The 16,394-nt window shown below is 43.3% G+C and overlaps 1 protein-coding gene and 1 non-coding gene across 3 annotated transcripts in view; one reads left to right on the forward strand and one right to left on the reverse strand.

Annotated features, from left to right (window-relative positions):
* Positions 1-15,869, reverse strand: part of LOC125358054 (AFG3-like protein 1) — a 29,161-nt gene extending 13,292 nt beyond the window's left edge. Inside the window, exons 1-8 of one of the 2 annotated variants that reach the window (XM_048354892.1) lie at positions 15,693-15,869; positions 13,939-14,026; positions 10,784-10,852; positions 9,159-9,253; positions 7,086-7,235; positions 6,341-6,409; positions 5,410-5,534; positions 1,835-2,105 (exon numbers count right to left, since the gene is read on the reverse strand). In XM_048354892.1, coding sequence (XP_048210849.1) covers positions 1,835-2,105; positions 5,410-5,534; positions 6,341-6,409; positions 7,086-7,235; positions 9,159-9,253; positions 10,784-10,852; positions 13,939-14,026; positions 15,693-15,866 — 1,041 coding nt within the window. In that variant the 5' untranslated portion in view covers positions 15,867-15,869. Of the gene's footprint in view, positions 1-1,834; positions 2,106-5,409; positions 5,535-6,340; positions 6,410-6,496; positions 6,633-7,085; positions 7,236-9,158; positions 9,254-10,783; positions 10,853-13,938; positions 14,027-15,692 lie in introns of those variants that run through there. The other variant, XM_048354893.1, reaches the window with a different exon arrangement.
* LOC125358899 lies at positions 12,450-12,509 on the forward strand. Its single transcript, XR_007212426.1, has one exon. It is a non-coding gene; the product is annotated as a small nucleolar RNA SNORD86 (small nucleolar RNA).
* Positions 15,870-16,394: the final 525 nt, after the last annotated feature.

Genomic DNA, 16,394 nt, shown 5'->3' on the forward strand with positions numbered 1-16,394 from the left:
AAACAAACAACAACAACAAAAAAAAATAGGCTGGAGACATGATTTCAGTGGTAAAGTGCCAGTCGAGTAGGAAAGTTGAGTAAGAAAGGCCCTCAGTTCAACCCCAAACCCCAATACAAGGGAACAGGGGGAAAGGTTCTAAATGGAAAATTCTGGATAACAAAAAAACAAAGATAAGTCAGGCACCAGGGCTCACACTTGTAATCCTAGCTACTCAGAAGGCTGAGACCTGGAAGATCAAGGTTTGAAGCCATTCCAGGGAGAAAAGTCTGCAAGATTTCATCTCCAATTAACCAGCAAAAAAGCCAAAAGTAGAGATGCCTCAAGTGGTAAGAGCACCAACTTTGAGCAACAAAGTCAAGCAACAACAAGAAGCCCTGCTGTAGGCCCTTTAAAAATAAATAAGGACAATCTGTCTTTCAAAATACTGTGAGGGGGCTGGGGATATGGCCTAGTGGCAAGAGTGCCTGCCTCATATACATAAGGCCCTGGGTTCGATTCCCCAGCACCTGTACATATACAGAAAACGGCCAGAAGTGGCGCTATGGCTCAAGTGGCAGAGTGCTAGCCTTGAGCAAAAAGAAGCCAGGGACAGTGCTCAGGCCCAGAGTCCAAGCCCCAGGACTGGCCAAAAAAAAAAAAAAAAAAAAAATACTGTGAGGGCTGGGAATGTGGGTTAGTGGCAGAATGCTTGCCTAGCATGCATGAAGCCCTGGATTCGATTCCTCAGTAACACATACACAGAAAAAGCCGGAAGTAGTGCTGTGGCACATGTGGTAGAGCAGCTCAGGGACAGTACCCAGGCCCTGAGGCTCAAGCCCCAGGACTGGCAAAAAAAAGTGTATATACATATATACACACACACTGTGAAGTTAAATCTGAGAGAAAAGTATGAGTTTTAGAAAGAAAGTCATAATAACATACAAAGATTAGGGCCCATAAACTTGTAGATGGTATGTAGCTTGTATAGGACATTGAACAAATGACTCATCACTGGAATCAAACTCAAAGCAACTGGCCAACCTCTAAATAAAGAACAATAAAGCAATGTACATTGGTGTTCTAAATTAAAAATAAACACACTTCAGGGGAGTATGCATTTTTCCTATGTCTACAATGTTATATTAAAATTTTAAAGGATTTTGAGGCCAGGAATATGGCCTAGTGGTAGAGTGCTTGCCTCACACACATGAAGCCCTGGGTTTGATTCTGTCAGCATCACATATATAGAAAAAGCCGTAAGTGGCACTGTACCTCAAGTGGTAGAGTGCTAGCCTTGAACAAAAAGAAGCCAGGGATAGTGCTCAGGCCCTGAGTCCAAGGCCCAGGACTGGCAAAAAAAAAAAAAAAAGAAGAAGCCAGGGACAGTGTTCAGGCCCTTAGTCCAAGGCCCAGGACTGGCAAAAAATTAAATTACATTAAATGATTTTAATACTTGGAGTCTCAAGTTCAACAAATAAGATGGATCTTACTTTTCGCTACAGATGCGAATTCCATATTCTACTGTGGTTAAATAAGTTATTAAAAACTAGTACCAGTGGCTAATGGCTATAATCCCAACTACTCAGGAAGCTTCATCCGAGGATCAAAATTCACAGCCAGCCAAGACAGACAAATCTGTGAGATTTGTACGTCCAATTAATGAGCAAAAAGCTGGAACTGTCCAATTAGCCAGTGAAAAGCTTAAGTGGTACAGTGCAAGCAGTGAGTAAAAAAGCTGAGTGAAAGCCAGAGACCCTGAGTTCAGACCCTAGTATGGGCATCAAAATAAATCAAAACAGTCAGGATCAAAAAAATAAATTTGTCAAGAATTTGTATTTTCTGAAATCAGTACCTTTGGAATTTTGGCTCCTAAGTCCTGATACTGCTTGGGATTCTTTAAGAAATTCACAAACTCCATAATTTCTAATTTGGCCTCTTCACAGCCAGCTACATCTGCAAATCGCACATCGATGTTGTTCTTTAAGATCTTGGCTGTTGTCTCACCAACGCTGAAGAGGCCTCCTCCTCGACCACTACGCCCGGCCCCCATCGGGCCCCTCCTCACAGCATACAGGAGGATACCAACCAGGAGTAGAGTGGGTACCAGGCTTCGCAGGAAAGACCTGTAACATACAAGAAAACCAGTCATCAGGTTCATTATGAAGAGAGGTCAGAAGTCCCACTGTCAGAGAGGAAAAGAAAACTGCTTCAGAAAGCTCTCTACACAAAAGGGGGCACTTCCTTTCCAAAATGTGTCAGTTTGCTCAGTCCAGCTATCTGTCCCAGCCCTAGCAGAGCCTCCTCACACTGAGGAGAGCAGCATCCCTCTCTTCACAGCACATGTTCTATTTCAGCTGAATCTCATCCTGTTTTATCTTTTCCCACACAAATGGAAATGGATTTGATTCTCAGCCTTATGGAAACATCAGCAAAAGGGAGAGTTCCCATGGTATTTGTGGAGCTGAAGTTGTCCCACTTATCCAGGTGACTCTAATCACTTCAAGTCCCTAGAACAAACATTCAATTCCCCATATACAACTAGTATTCTTGGAAATTCAACAAGAAAAAAACAAAAACAAAACCCATTCAAGGCTCCTGAGGTAGGAGGCTGTAAGTACTCTAGGGCCTACAACTAGAACTCTGCAAATTCAAACCACAGAACTGCTATGGTCTAAAGATTCACCCCAAAAACTCATACTGAATTAACTGCCACTGTAATAGTACGAACAGATAGGGCTTTTAGAGGTGATTAGGCAATGTTCAACCCACATGAACAGATTAAGGTCATCTTAGTTCTCAGGGAGTCATTCACAAAAAGGGGAGGAGTTCAGTCCTACTTTCTCTCTCTCTCCTCTCCCCAACTATGTGTCACCTTACATCATGTTATGAGGTAACAAGAAGGTCCTCACCAGATGTGGCACTTCAATCTTGGAGCTCCCAGGCTATAGAACTGTGAGAAATAAAATCCTTTCTTTATAAATTATCCAGTCTATGGTGTTCTGTTATACTAGAAAATGGACTAAGATACTTTCTCTCATCCCAATACAATTTCCAACCCACTTTTAAATATTTGTCTAGAAACCGAAAAAAAAAAGTCAGGAGGACCCCCATCCTTTACACCTATCCTGGCTAATACTCAGCCTGTATCCTCCCAATTCAGGATCCAGAGGGCAGAGCAAAGGTATCTCGTACAGTAAACACAAGAGCAGTCCCCAAGCTTAACCAAGCTGACTTCTGTGCTGTCTGAGGCCTGGGATATAGGTGGAGTAGTTAATCTGATATTTCCTCTCAGATCCATAATCCATAATCTTATCAGGAGCATACTGTGGAGTGAAAATCCAGAGAATTGATGTGAATACACAGAAAGTGCGACCTCACCAAGTATTAAGTATGAAGAGTACAAGGCGAGACTGAGTAAGGTGCCTGGGCCCCATTTTTTGGCATTTTGATTCAATAGGTCTGCAGGAGGTGGGAGTGGAATGCATCCAAAAAGAGCTAGCCCAGTAATTCTTAGGCCTTTCTAAAATGCTTCCAAAACAAGACAAGGATGCCCACTCTCCCCACTTCTTTTCAATATAATGCTGGAATCACTAGCCATAGCAATAAGACAAGAGGAGGACATCAAAGGGATCCACATCAGAAAGGAAGAAATCAAACTATCCCTATTCACAGATGACATGATCTTATATCTGAAGGACCCAAAAAACTCAGTCCCCAAACTCCTACACCTAATAAACCATTTTGGCAAAGTAGCAGGATACAAAATCAATCCACAAAAGTCAGCAGCTTTTCTGTACACCAGCAATAGACAAACAGAAAAGGAAATTATGGAAATAATTCCTTTTACAGTAGCCAAAAAAAGAATAAAGTACCTAGGGATCAACCTAACCAAAGACATGACGGACCTATTTAATGAGAACTATAAAAATCTAATAAAGGAAATCAAAGAAGACACAAGGAGATGAAAAGACCTCCTATGCTCATGGGTAGGCAGAATCAATATAGTGAAAATGGCCATATTGCCCAAATTGTTATACAAATTCAATGCAATCCCCATCAAAATCCCAGCTACATTCTTCACTGAAATAGAGAAAGCAACCCATAAATTCATATGGAACAGCAAAAGACCTAGAATAGCCAAAGCAATTCTAGGCAAAAAAAGCAGTGCAGGAGGTATCACAATACCAGACTTCAAGCTCTACTATAGAGCCATCATAACAAAAACAGCCTAGTATTGGTATAAAAACAGACCTGAAGACCAGTGGAATAGAATTGAAGACCACAGAAATAAAACCGCACTCTTTACAGTCAGCTGATATTCGACAAAGGAGCTAAAGACATACAATGGAATAAACAGAGCCTCTTCAACTACTGGTGCTGGGCGAATTGGGCAGCCATATGCAGAAAACTCAAAGTAGACCCAAGCCTATCACCATGCACCAAGATCAACTCAAAATGGATCAAGGACCTCAATATAAGGCCTGAATCCTTGAAACTACTGAAGGATAGAGTAGGAAAGACGCTAGAACTTTTAGGCACAGGAAGAAACTTCCTGAATAGAGTCCCAGGGGCACAACAGATAGGGGAGAGACTCGACAAATGGGACTACTACAAATTAAAAAGTTTCTGCACAGCTAAGGACATAGCCACAAAAACAGAAAGACAGCCAACCATATGGGAAAGGATCTTTACCAGCACAGCAACAAAGGCCTAATATCTGTCATCTACAGAGAACTCAAAAAACTAAGCCCTTCCAAGCCCAGTAAACCAATTAGGAAATGGGCAAAGGAGCTAAAGAGAGACTTCACAAGAGAAGAAATAAAAATGGCAAAGAAACATATGAGGAAATGTTCAACATCCCTGGCAGTAAAGGAAATGCAAATAAAAACAACCCTGAGATATCACCTCACTCAAGTTAGAATGGCCTATACTCTGAACTCAGGCAACAACAAAAGCTGGAGGGGGTGCGGGGAAAGAGGAACCCTTCTCCATTGTTGGTAGGAGTGCAAATTAGTACAACCACTTTGGAGAACAGTATGGAGGTTTCTCAAAAGCTCAACATAGACCTACCCTATGACCCAGCCATACCACTCCTAGGCATCTATCCTGAACAACAGGTCCCAAGATATCAAAAAGACATCTGCACTTCCAGCCCAGGTAGGAAGGTCCGTGACATTCTTATCTCCAATTAACCACCACAAAACTGGAAGTGGCTCTATGGCTCAAGTAGTAGAATGCTAGCTTGAGCTGAAGAGCTCAGGGCCAGTGCCTAGGCCCAGAGTTCAAGCCCTACAACCTATACACACATACACACAAGAGCCAGAAGCATGGCACAAGGAAAAAAAAAACAGATTTCACATTCTTGTTTTATGTTCAGAATCAGAGGTTCTAGAGTCTTGCATCATCCACTCAATTCCTGACACTTACCCATCATTCTCAGTAGTGTAGACGACTGTGGCCTGGTTGGTGGGCTCAATCCCCAGCTCCCACTGAGCAGACTCCAGGTTACGCTCAAAGGTGTCAACACTGCCAATGTTAAACCATACAAACTTCTGCAGAGACCAAAGCAAGTTTAGGCAATACCACTGTCTCCCATGGAGAATAACCCTCAAACACACACCAGTTCACAGCCTGAATTCTTGTTAACTGACTCCGCTTTCAGTTAAGCCTCTTTACCCAGCCCTGATATTCAACACATGGACAAATCCTATCCTGAGATAGCTCCAACTCTAACTAAGCAAATAGCAGAGGCTCCTTTGGTTCTGGCCTTACGAAATTGTATGTTCTCAGTTCTAGACATAATATAAAAAGCTGCAACTGCCCTTGTTCTTCTGTCTTTATTTAATGTTCTTACCTTTAAAACTTGCCAAGTAGTTCTCATATGTTATAGGTGATTATTGACAGTCTTTTGTTGTTGTTTTGGTTTTTTTTTTTTTTTTTTTTGCCAGTCCTGGGGCTTGAACTCAGGGCCTGAGCACTGTCCCTGGCTTCTTTTTGTTCAAGGCCAACACTCTACCTCTTGAGCCACAGTGCCACTTCTAGCTTTTTCTGTTTATGTAGTACTGAGGAATAGAACCTAGGGCTTCAGGCATGCTAGGCATGCTAGGCAAGCACTCGACCACTCAGCCACATTCCCAGCCTAATGGCGATGATAGTTTTAGTCTTACAAGGACTCCTACTCTATCATATAGTAGTATTAATACAGATCAATAAGATAAACCATCACATTTAAAAGAGATTGTTTGATACCAGGAAAGGAAACCACATTTTACGTTTTTAAAAAACCTGTATCTGAATTTAAAACAAAAATCTAAACAAAACTATCTCTGGAATACCTGACCTTAAACCCACTCCTCACCTCAGAGGTTGTCCCAGGAGCAGGAATAACACGCACAAATTGCTTGTTCACAACTTCCAGTCGATCCACCTAGGAAAAAGAGAGAAGCAATCTGAACAACTAAGGAAATAAGCAAGACACTCAAGTAAACCATGAGCAGTGCAGCCACAGGCTTACCTGCATACCCTTTGCAGCCCAGTCCAACTTTTGTTCTCTTACTATCTTGGACATTTTGGCCCGGGATATGAATTTATGTCCATTATAATAAATAAGAACCAATGTAAGAAAAGTTTCTAAAACTTGGTACATCTAGTAGCACCATTTTAAACTGGCTTAAAAACCTAAAAGATTCCCTCCAATTTCCTAGCAAGTATCACGTGGTAGAGTACCTGCTGTGAGCAAACAAGCACAAAGCCCTGAGTTCAAACTTCAATGGGGGGATGTGGGATTACCACAAAAAGAGGGGAAAAAAGGAGAAGGAAGCAATAAAGAAAAAGAAGAGAAGAAAGCAAGAACAGGAAAGGAAAGAGAAAAAGGAAAGTCAGGCCATGACATGAAGGCAGCTTCCAACCAGCACTGTTCTGCTGGGTTAACTCCTGGAAGAGCAAACTGCATGGGCCATACCCTAAGACGGTCTGCTCAGGACATTCCACTGCACAATGGACTCTCAGCCAAGGTCTCATAGCCTCTTTGAGGCATTTTCAGCCTCCTTCAAAGGCAAAGCAACACAAAGCCCTCTTTCCTGATAGTTTGTAAGTCCCCTCACCAGACCTCTGGACAGGTAATATTGTACAAAGTGTTTCCAGGTGATTTCTTTTCCATGATCTTGAAAGTAGAAATAGAAAAGTCCCGCAGCAATGCCTGCCCCCAAAAGGGCCAGATTTCGGAAATCTTTGTCATCCCAGGGTAATTCTCCCTGTAGAAGAAAAGGTAATGCTTTAGCTAGTTAAACTATGTGATTTCTTTTCTTTCTTTTTCCCTTCAATTTGGAGACTAAACCCAGTGCCTTTAATATGCTAGATGAGCACTTTTTAACTGAGTCACACTCCCAAACCTAGAAGTTAAATGAAAATACTTATGCCAGGTAGTGGTGGCTCATACTTGTAACCCTAGCTATTCAAGAAGCTGAGATCTGAGGATCATGGTTAGAAGCCAGCCCTGGCAGGAAAGTTCATCAGACTTTTTTTTCCCCCTGATAGATATTATTTATTGCCAAACAAAACCATTTGTGTTTTTCTTAAATTTAATTATATTGTCAAAGTGATGTACAGAGAGGTTATAGTTACATTCATAAGGTAGTGAATACATTTCTTGTGATACTTATTACCCCTTCCTTCATTTTTCTCCCACCTTCCCTCCCGCCTATGAGACTTATCTCCAATTAACTACCAAAAAAGCTGGAAGTGGAGCTGTGGCTCAAGTGGCAAAATGTCAGCCTTGAGCAAAAAACCTCAAGAATAGCACCCAGGCCTTGTGGTCAAGCTCTGGTACCAACACAAAAAAGATTATTAAAAAAAAAAAAAAAAAAAAAGACTACATCTCTTTTCAGATGCTATCAGAGAAGTCTCTAAGCCATCCTTTCCCGAACAACAATGAAGAGCCAAAAGTATGGTGAAGCCAAACAATTCATTTCAGGAGACAAAAACATTTACATGATGCACCAGCATACACTAAACCTACACCCTCAGTATACACTCCAGGAGAAGTAGAAAACTCGTGAAAAGTCTGCCCCTCAAGTTGTCAGTAAAGCTTCTCTTATCTGGGTCTTTGACAATTCAGACAGAAATCTCCATGCATTTTAACAAATTAATTAATTGGTATCTTTGAACTAATTCACTAGCTTGGCCCTAAATAAGCAGAGACTGCAGAGCTTAAATGTTATCTATCCCTCCAAAACTCATATAGAGACTTTACTACAGTAATGGCATTAAGAGTCACCCTTGTAGCCAGGTGCTGGTGGCTCATGCCTGTAGCTAGGAGCTACTCAGGAGGCTGAGATGTGGACTGTGGCTTGAAGCCAGCCCAGGAAGAAAATGAGACTCTTTATCTTCTCTATTTATGCACCAAAAGCTTGGAAGCAGGGGAAGAGCACCAGCCTTGAACAAAAAAGCAAGAGCTCAAGGTCCTGTGTTCAAGCCCCAGTACCAGCAAACACATACAAATAAGGAAGGGTATCCTTGGGCACCTTGATTGTCATGAGGGCTCCATCTCCATGACAGAATAGTCTGTATTTCCTCCATGTGAAGACATAATACTGGCCTCTCTGAAGGAAGCTCCATGACATGAAAAGCAGAAACCAAGTCCTTCTCAGACACTATGCCTGCCAGCACCTCAACTGTCCATTTTCCAAGCAAACATCTATACTATTTTTGTGTGTGTGTGTGCATGTTTTCCAGTATTAGGGCTTGAACTTAGGGCCTCATGTTTTCACTCAGCTTTTTTGCTCATGGCTGGTGCTTAATACTTGAGCCATGCTTCCAGTTCCTACTTCTAGCTAGCCCCACTTTTTTTGCTAGTTAATACAGATAACTGCCTCTCAGATTTGTCTGCCCAGACTGGCTCCTCAGATCTCAGCATCTTGAATAGCTAAGATTACAGGCGTGAGTCAGCCACTGGTGCCTAGCTTATGCTGTTTTATTTTATTAGTATTTATTAATTGTACAATGGGATCTCACGATGGGTCTCACTCCATAATGGCACAGATTTTTATTTATGTTTTTTGTTATAAGCAATAGGAACAGATTAAAATGTAAATGAAACAGAGCCTCAGTTGTACAGCAACTGCCTATTTTGGAGAAATGACAGGTTATCTGAGTGTGATCTTTAAATACACACAAACCTTCTGCATCCGTTTCCACCATGTAAAATCATCCTGCTTCCTTCCTCTCTTGCTCCCATCTGTTCCAGGTCCAGCATTCTTTAATTCACCAGTTTCTAAGAGAAAAGAAAGTCTTTAAGCTTTAATATTAATTGTTTTCTTTTTTTTTTTTGGCTAAGAATACCATAGCTGGGCTGGGAATATGGCTCAATGGTAGTGCTTGTCTAGCATGCACAAAGTTCGGGGTTCGATTCCTCAGTACCACATAAACAGAAAAAGGCAGAAGTGGTACTATGGCTATAGTGGTAGAGTGGCAGCCTTGAGCAAAAGAAGCTCATGGTGTGCCCAGGCCCTGAGTTCAAGGCACATGACTAGCTAATAATAATAATACCATAGCTGTAATAAAGGGGAAAAAAAGAGGCAGGGTGGCATCTCAAGTGAGCCATATATGTCCACCTGCTCTAAGGCAGAGTTTAATTCTCCTAACACAAATAATAAATAAAACCTATCCAGATATCTAACTGGAACCTGTGGATTATATTAGAAAGCCTGTTGGCTCATAGCTATAGTCTTAGCTACACAGGAGGTTGAGTATTGCAGTTTAAAGCCACCCCAGCCAGAAAAGTCCATAAGATTCTATTTCCAGGGGCTGGGAAAATGGCCTAGTGGCAAGAATGCTTGCCTAGTATACATGAAGCCCTGGGTTCGATTCCCCAGCACCACATATATAGAAAACAGCCAGAAATGGTGCTGTGGCTCAAGTGGCAGAGTGCTAGCCTTGAGCAAAAAGAAGCCAGGACAGTGCTCAGGCCCGAGTCCAAGGCCTAGGACTAACAACAACAACTAACAACAACAACAAAAAAGACTATTTCCAATTCACCAGCAAAAAGGCTGGACTGGAGGTATGGCTAAGTGGTAGTATCCCAGCTATAAGCAAGCCCACAAGAGCCCCTACTTACAATACTGATACAAGTCAGGATAAAACAAGTCAGAACATTGCCCCTTCCACATACTGTGTTGCTCCAACTGCCTCAAAACAATGCCATGTAAGCTTAAACAGCCACATTTATCCAGGAACAGCAACAGGAATTACTAAATTAAAAATATGCACAAGGGCAGGTGCCGGTGGCTTATGCCTGTCATTCTAGCTACTACTCAGAGGGCTGAGATATGAGGATCATACCAGGCCCTGAGTTCAAGCCCCATGACTGACAAAAAAAAAAAAAATCTGCACAAATTTTACAAAATTTTTTAATCTGTAGGAAGGCATCTCCCAGTATGCTTTCATGTATTTCTTCCTATTTTATATTTACAGACACCTAGGTTGGAGACTTTCTAGGGGAGAAACACATTTACTAAATACTGACTTTACCAATTTCAAAGCCCAGTGCACATAACTAAACTATTATGCAACTTAAAAGATGATTCACTGAGGCTTAGATTCAAACAAGCAAAGAAGGTACTGAAAAATGAAGATAAAGACAAGGAAAAGCATGACTTGGGGACAAGAAGCAGCACACCCTAATAAATAGAAGAGCAACCTCACAGACACAGGTGTACCTAACTTGTCACTTCCCAAGGAACACAGAATGCTTTCAAAATACTCAAATATATAACTTGGTGGTTTATCAAATTGGCCCTTTTACCTTTCTTTGGAGTTGTTGAATTTTCTGGCTCTGTTTTTCTTCCATTCCTCTTAAAAAACTTCCCAAACCCTTAAGGAAAAAAAAAAAAAGAAAGAAATTCTAGTACTTTAAGAGAAAAAAGCATATCCACAAAAACAAAAGCAGAAGCAAATGAGAAAATAAAGAAAAAGAGAAGACAGCTTTTTCCTGTCTCGTGTGTGTATATGTGTGTGTGTCTGTCTGTGTGTGTCTGTGTGTACACATACATGTGTGCGTGCCAATCTTGGGACTTAAACTCAGGGACTGAGCACTATCCCTAAGCTTGTTTGATCAAGGCAAGCATTTTAACACTTGGGTCAGAGATCCTCCACCGCTGGCTTTTTGCAGGTTAATTGCATAAGAGCTTCATGGACTTTCCTGTACAGGCTGTCATCAGACAATCTTCAGATGTCAGCTTCCTAAGTAGCTAGAATTACACGCATGAGCCACCAGAATTCAGTTCCTTCCTGTACCTTTTTTATTTATTTATTTTGCTAGTCCTGGGCCTTGGACTCAGGTCCTGAGCACTGTCCCTGGCTTCTTTTTGCTCAAGGCTAGCACTCTGCCACTTGAGCCACAGCGCCACTTCTCTATATAGAAGTTTTCTATATATGTGGTGCTGGGGAATCAAACCCAGGGCTTCATGTATAGGAGGCAAGCATTCTTGTCACTAGACCATATTCCCAGCCCCCCAGTACCTTTTTTTTTTTTTTTTGGTGGCCAGTCCTGGGCCTTGAACTCAGGGCCTGAGCACTGTCTCTGGCTTCTTTTTGATCAAGGCTAGCACTCTGCCAGTTAAGCCACAGCACCACTTCTGGCCGTTTTCTATATATGTGGTGCTGGGCAATCGAACCCAGGGCTTCATGTGTAGGAGGCAAGCACTCTTGCCACTAAGCCATATTCCCAGCCCCCAGTACCTATTTTTACTTGACAAAATTAACATGCAGGCCAGGTCCTAACAATGGAATAAAGGCAGAAAATATCTTTTCTGTGAAGACATGGGGCTCTCAAGGGGCTTCTGAGAGCACTAACACAGGGAATCAAGCACAGGCCTATGGCCTGTTTCAACTATGAAACTTGACTGGTTCTCAAAAATCACCTCTACAAAGTCAGGTGCCAAAGGCTCATGCTTGTAATCCTAGCTGAGGAGGCTAAAATCTGATGAAAAATGCTCTACCCCAGCCCGGGAAGGAAAATCAGTGAAACTCTTATCTCCAATTAAACACCCAAAAGAGCTAAAAGTGGAGGTAAGGTACAAGTAATAGAGCATTAGCCTTGAGCAAAAACAGTCAGGGACAGCGCCCACGCCTTGAGCTCAAACCCCAGGACCAGCACCAAAAACAAAACAAAACAAAACAAAAAAAACCCAGAAACAATAAATTCATTAAGCAATTTCCTTCTGAATTTTTTTTGCCAGCATCACTAAGATATCAAACTGGTGCTACTCAGGAAGCTGAGATCTGAGGATCATAATTCAAAACCAGCCTGGGCAGAAAAGTCCCCATGAGACTCTTGTCTCTAATTAACCACTCTAAAACCAGAAGGGGTGTTGCAGCTCAAGTGGGAGAGTGCTAGCCTTGAACACAAAGAGGCTCAAGGACAGTGCCCAGGCCCTAAGTTCAAGCCTCCCCACTCCCCACCCCGCACCCACAAAGGTACTCCCTGATCTATAGAGGCCCTTGCTATAGGGGTGATGACTAGTCCTGGTGTCTTTGTTATTCCCAGGACCCAACAAAGGGACTGAGTTTTCAGAGCCCTGAAGACAAGGGGTAACACACCAAAATACAGGCTCATTTTCCACTCTACCTTCACTGGTTGAGCAACTGACAAGAACAAAGGCCACATCTCCCAATACCTCGCAAACAAATGCAGTATTGCCTCCTAAATCGATTGCTTCTCTGAGGTAGCCACAAGTATTTGGGGAGAAGCTTCAAGAACAGGCAGAGGAGCAATTGTCCTTCTCTGAGACTGGAGAGATTCCACAGAAGAATCTGGATGTCATGAAGGAAACAATGGTTCAGGCAGAGGAAGCAGCTGCTGAAATTACTAGGAAGCTTGAGAAATAGGAGAAGAAGTGCTTGAAGAAAGAAGAGGTGAGTGGCTGCTCTCTGCCATGCATCTCCAGAAAACAGCAGTAGTACTCCAGAGAATGAGGAAACACATGAAAAACCCAAAAAGAAGAAAAAGCAAAAACTCCAGAAGGCTCCTCAGGAAAATGGGATGGAAGAAGCAGCGCCCTCTGTTTCTTTCTCCAAGCTCCCAAAAAGGAATAAAGAAAGCTTTTCCAAGGAGAAGTATGTTAGTAGTGTTCTTAAAGAGACAGCTGGTGGTATCACAAATCCTCCCAAGAGGAAGAAAGAACCTAAGGAGGAAGTGGCAAATGAACCGGAAGAGGTAGCCAGCCTTTCTGTCCCCCCAAAAAAGAGGAAATTCTCCTCCAAGGAGCCAGTCAGCAGCTTGCCTGAAGAAGCTGCTAGAAGTAAAAACAGTGCCAAGAAAAGAAAACGCTCAAAAAAGCATCCCAGGATAAGAAGATACTAGTTCCTCTAAATCTCATACTGCTAGTGATAGTAAAAGAAAGACAAGATACTATGTAATTTGCAGGGAAATGAATGGACATAGAACAAATACTGTTAAGTGAAGTAAGCCAGGCTAAGAGAGACAAACAGCACGTTTTCTCTCATGTGGAAGCTAGATCTAAAATACAACTATGCATGATAACATATACAAGGTTCAATGCATTTACACAGAAATAAACTAACTAAAGGATAGGATACTTAAGGAAGGAATCCAAAGGTGTAATTCCTCTGAGCAACTAATAACATATTGTTTATTGAAATGAATACCAGGAAATGGAAATGTGTTTTGGGGGGAATGCACAGGAATGAAGAGAGAAAGGGTGAGCAAATTTATAATCAATGTACATTATGTAAAAAAAATGAACCACATAATGAGAATAGGGAGATGAGAGGAGAACAAAGGAGGGTAACATCAAACAAGAAACATTGTTCTCATTATCTGACTTAAGAAATTGTAACCCTTTTGTGCTACTACTTAATAAAAGAAAAGAAAGATAGAAAAAGAGAAGTAAGGAGGGAGGGAAGAAGCAAGGGAAGAAGGAAGGAAGAAATAAATACCTCTGGGTGGTTTTGAACATAACCACTGGGAAAATGAAGTCAGTCTTCCCTGTAGAGCCAGGTTCTGAAAGTGGATCCCCCGAAGACACTGAAACAGGAGAGAGAAATTAGCTGATGAGCAGTGTCTCCAATATAAGGCATCTCCTTAAAGTGGAAAATACATGGGGCCGTGGATGTGGCTCAGCAGTAGAGTGCTTGCCTAGCATGCATGAAGCCCTGGGTTTGATTCCTCAGCATCACATATATAGAAAGAGCCATAAGTGGCGCTGTGGCTCAAGTGGCAGAGTGCTAGCCTTGAGCAAAAACAGGCCAGGGACAGTGCTCGGGCCCTGAGTTCAAGCCCCAGGACTGGCAAAAAAAAAAAAAAGTGGCCAAAACATGCTGAAAGGGACAGGAAGTAGGCTGAGGTATAAGCTTGCTGCCTTTATTTACTTAAACATCTACTTAAGGCAGCAACTGGTGTCTCATGTCTATAATCCCAGCAACTCAGGAGGTTGAGATCTGAGCATCACTATTCAGAAAAGATTGGGAAAACAAGTCCAAGAGATTCTTATCTAAAACAACAACAACAAAAAGCTGGAAAAAGAGGCACAGCTCGAGTGGTAGACTTCCAGCCATGAGTAAAAAAAAGCTGAGTGAGAGCACAAAGCCCTAAGTTCAAACATCAGTACCACCCTAAAAATAAATTATACCCATATATGTATATATATGAATACTTAAATATGGTTCAAATGGAACAAGAACTAAATCAAACATGATCAAACTAATCAAACTAATCAAACATGAGCTAAATTCATGGCAGAAATGCATGAAGAATTTGTATAGCCACAGCATCCAACAGAGGGGTGGGGGATAAATGTTCTCTGCTTGATAGAATTTTAGTAAATTAAAAAAGAAAGGAGTGGGAATGTGGCTTATTGATAGTGCTTGCCTTGCATGCATGAAGCCCTGGGTTCGATTACTCAGCACCACATAAATAGAAAAAGCCAGAAATGGCACTGTGTCTCAAGTGGTAGAGTGCAAGCCTTGAGCAAAAAGAAGATAGACGGTGCTCAGGCCCTGAGTTCAAGCCCCAGGACTGGCAAAAATAAATAAATAAATAAAAATAAGCATTCAATAACCCAGACTTTGTTTTCTTTGGATTTTGTGCAGATACTGGGATTTAAATTCAGGCCTCCGGTTGTGAGTTTTATTCACTCGAGGATGGCACTCTACTTGAGCCACAGCTCCACTTCCGGCTTTTTGGGTGGTGAATCGGGTATAAGACTTTCAGATTTGTCTGCCAGGGCTAGCTTCCAACCTCGATCCACAGACACATAACGTCCACGTGCTTTACTGCCGCTGGGGCCTCTGGGGACCCCAAGGATCGAAGTAGGAGAGAAATTCAAGTGAAAACCCCATAATATCCGGGTCGGGAGATAACTAGGGAGAAAGCTAGGTTCCGAACAACACGCGTCGGGCCAGGAGTATGGGAACAAGGAACAAGTCAGGTCTAGCAGACAGAAGGGGTAGTGGGAGAACTGCAGCGGAGCTCAGAGGACGGCACCAGCGGGAGGTGACACCAAGCGGAGGGCGGCACGCAGCACGGGAGGCGGCGCGCACCGCACCCTGCAGAAGGCAGCACTCGGCCGCCTGGGCCTCAGCCGAGCCGAAGGCTGAGACCCGGAAGTGGCCGCTCCACCCCGGCCAGCGCAGACGGATGGCGTCACCGCGGCACCAAGCACATCCCTCGTCCCGCCGCGTCTTCCGCTCACCTGCCAGGCGGTGCCTTGAATCCTTAAGCGGGTCTCCACCGTCCCACTGCTTCCCGTGCTGCCACCGCATCGCCACAACACGGCGAGCGGTCCAGCCACCGCCCGACTGCTAGCAGACGCCAACAGGCGGTGCGACATCCCCCACCCCCAACCTCGCGCCTTCCGTGCGGGCATGCGCAGAATGCAGTCCTCAACCACTCTTGGGGCCGGCAGGACTTGCGCGTGCGCAGCAGAGCCGCCTGGTTTGGAGCCTTTGTTTAGGTGTCCACTTAATGGCCTGATGGCTTATGGTACTGAACAGTAGTCCTGCCTTACGTTGTTCAGAAGGTTGTCAGTGATGCGAAGGGATCCCTAGCGCCTGTAGATTTATTTTAAACCGGCGTCTCCCAAGACGCCTATGTCAAGGGGTCCTCCCTGGGAGCTAAGTCCCGCCCCGCCCCGCCCCGCCCAGGAGACAGTACTCACGTCCCTCCGTGTTCCGACATCTCGTGAGCAAAGGAACTAGTTTGATAAGTGTTTTGCCGCTGCGTTCCCCCCCTAGGCTTTTGTTTGGCTAGCTGGTTGTCCTCGGGAGCTACAGAAAACGACGCCAGTGTGGATGTGCCTGCTGTGCTGACCGAGAATTGGTACTGTTTGACACCTAGGAGGCCCGCCTGGGAGTGGAGAACGAGTTTCTGGGCAGTGGGACTGGGAAAACCTCTA

This window comes from Perognathus longimembris, chromosome 10, assembly GCF_023159225.1.
Source record: "Perognathus longimembris pacificus isolate PPM17 chromosome 10, ASM2315922v1, whole genome shotgun sequence".
Classification (NCBI taxonomy): Eukaryota; Metazoa; Chordata; class Mammalia; order Rodentia; family Heteromyidae; genus Perognathus; species Perognathus longimembris.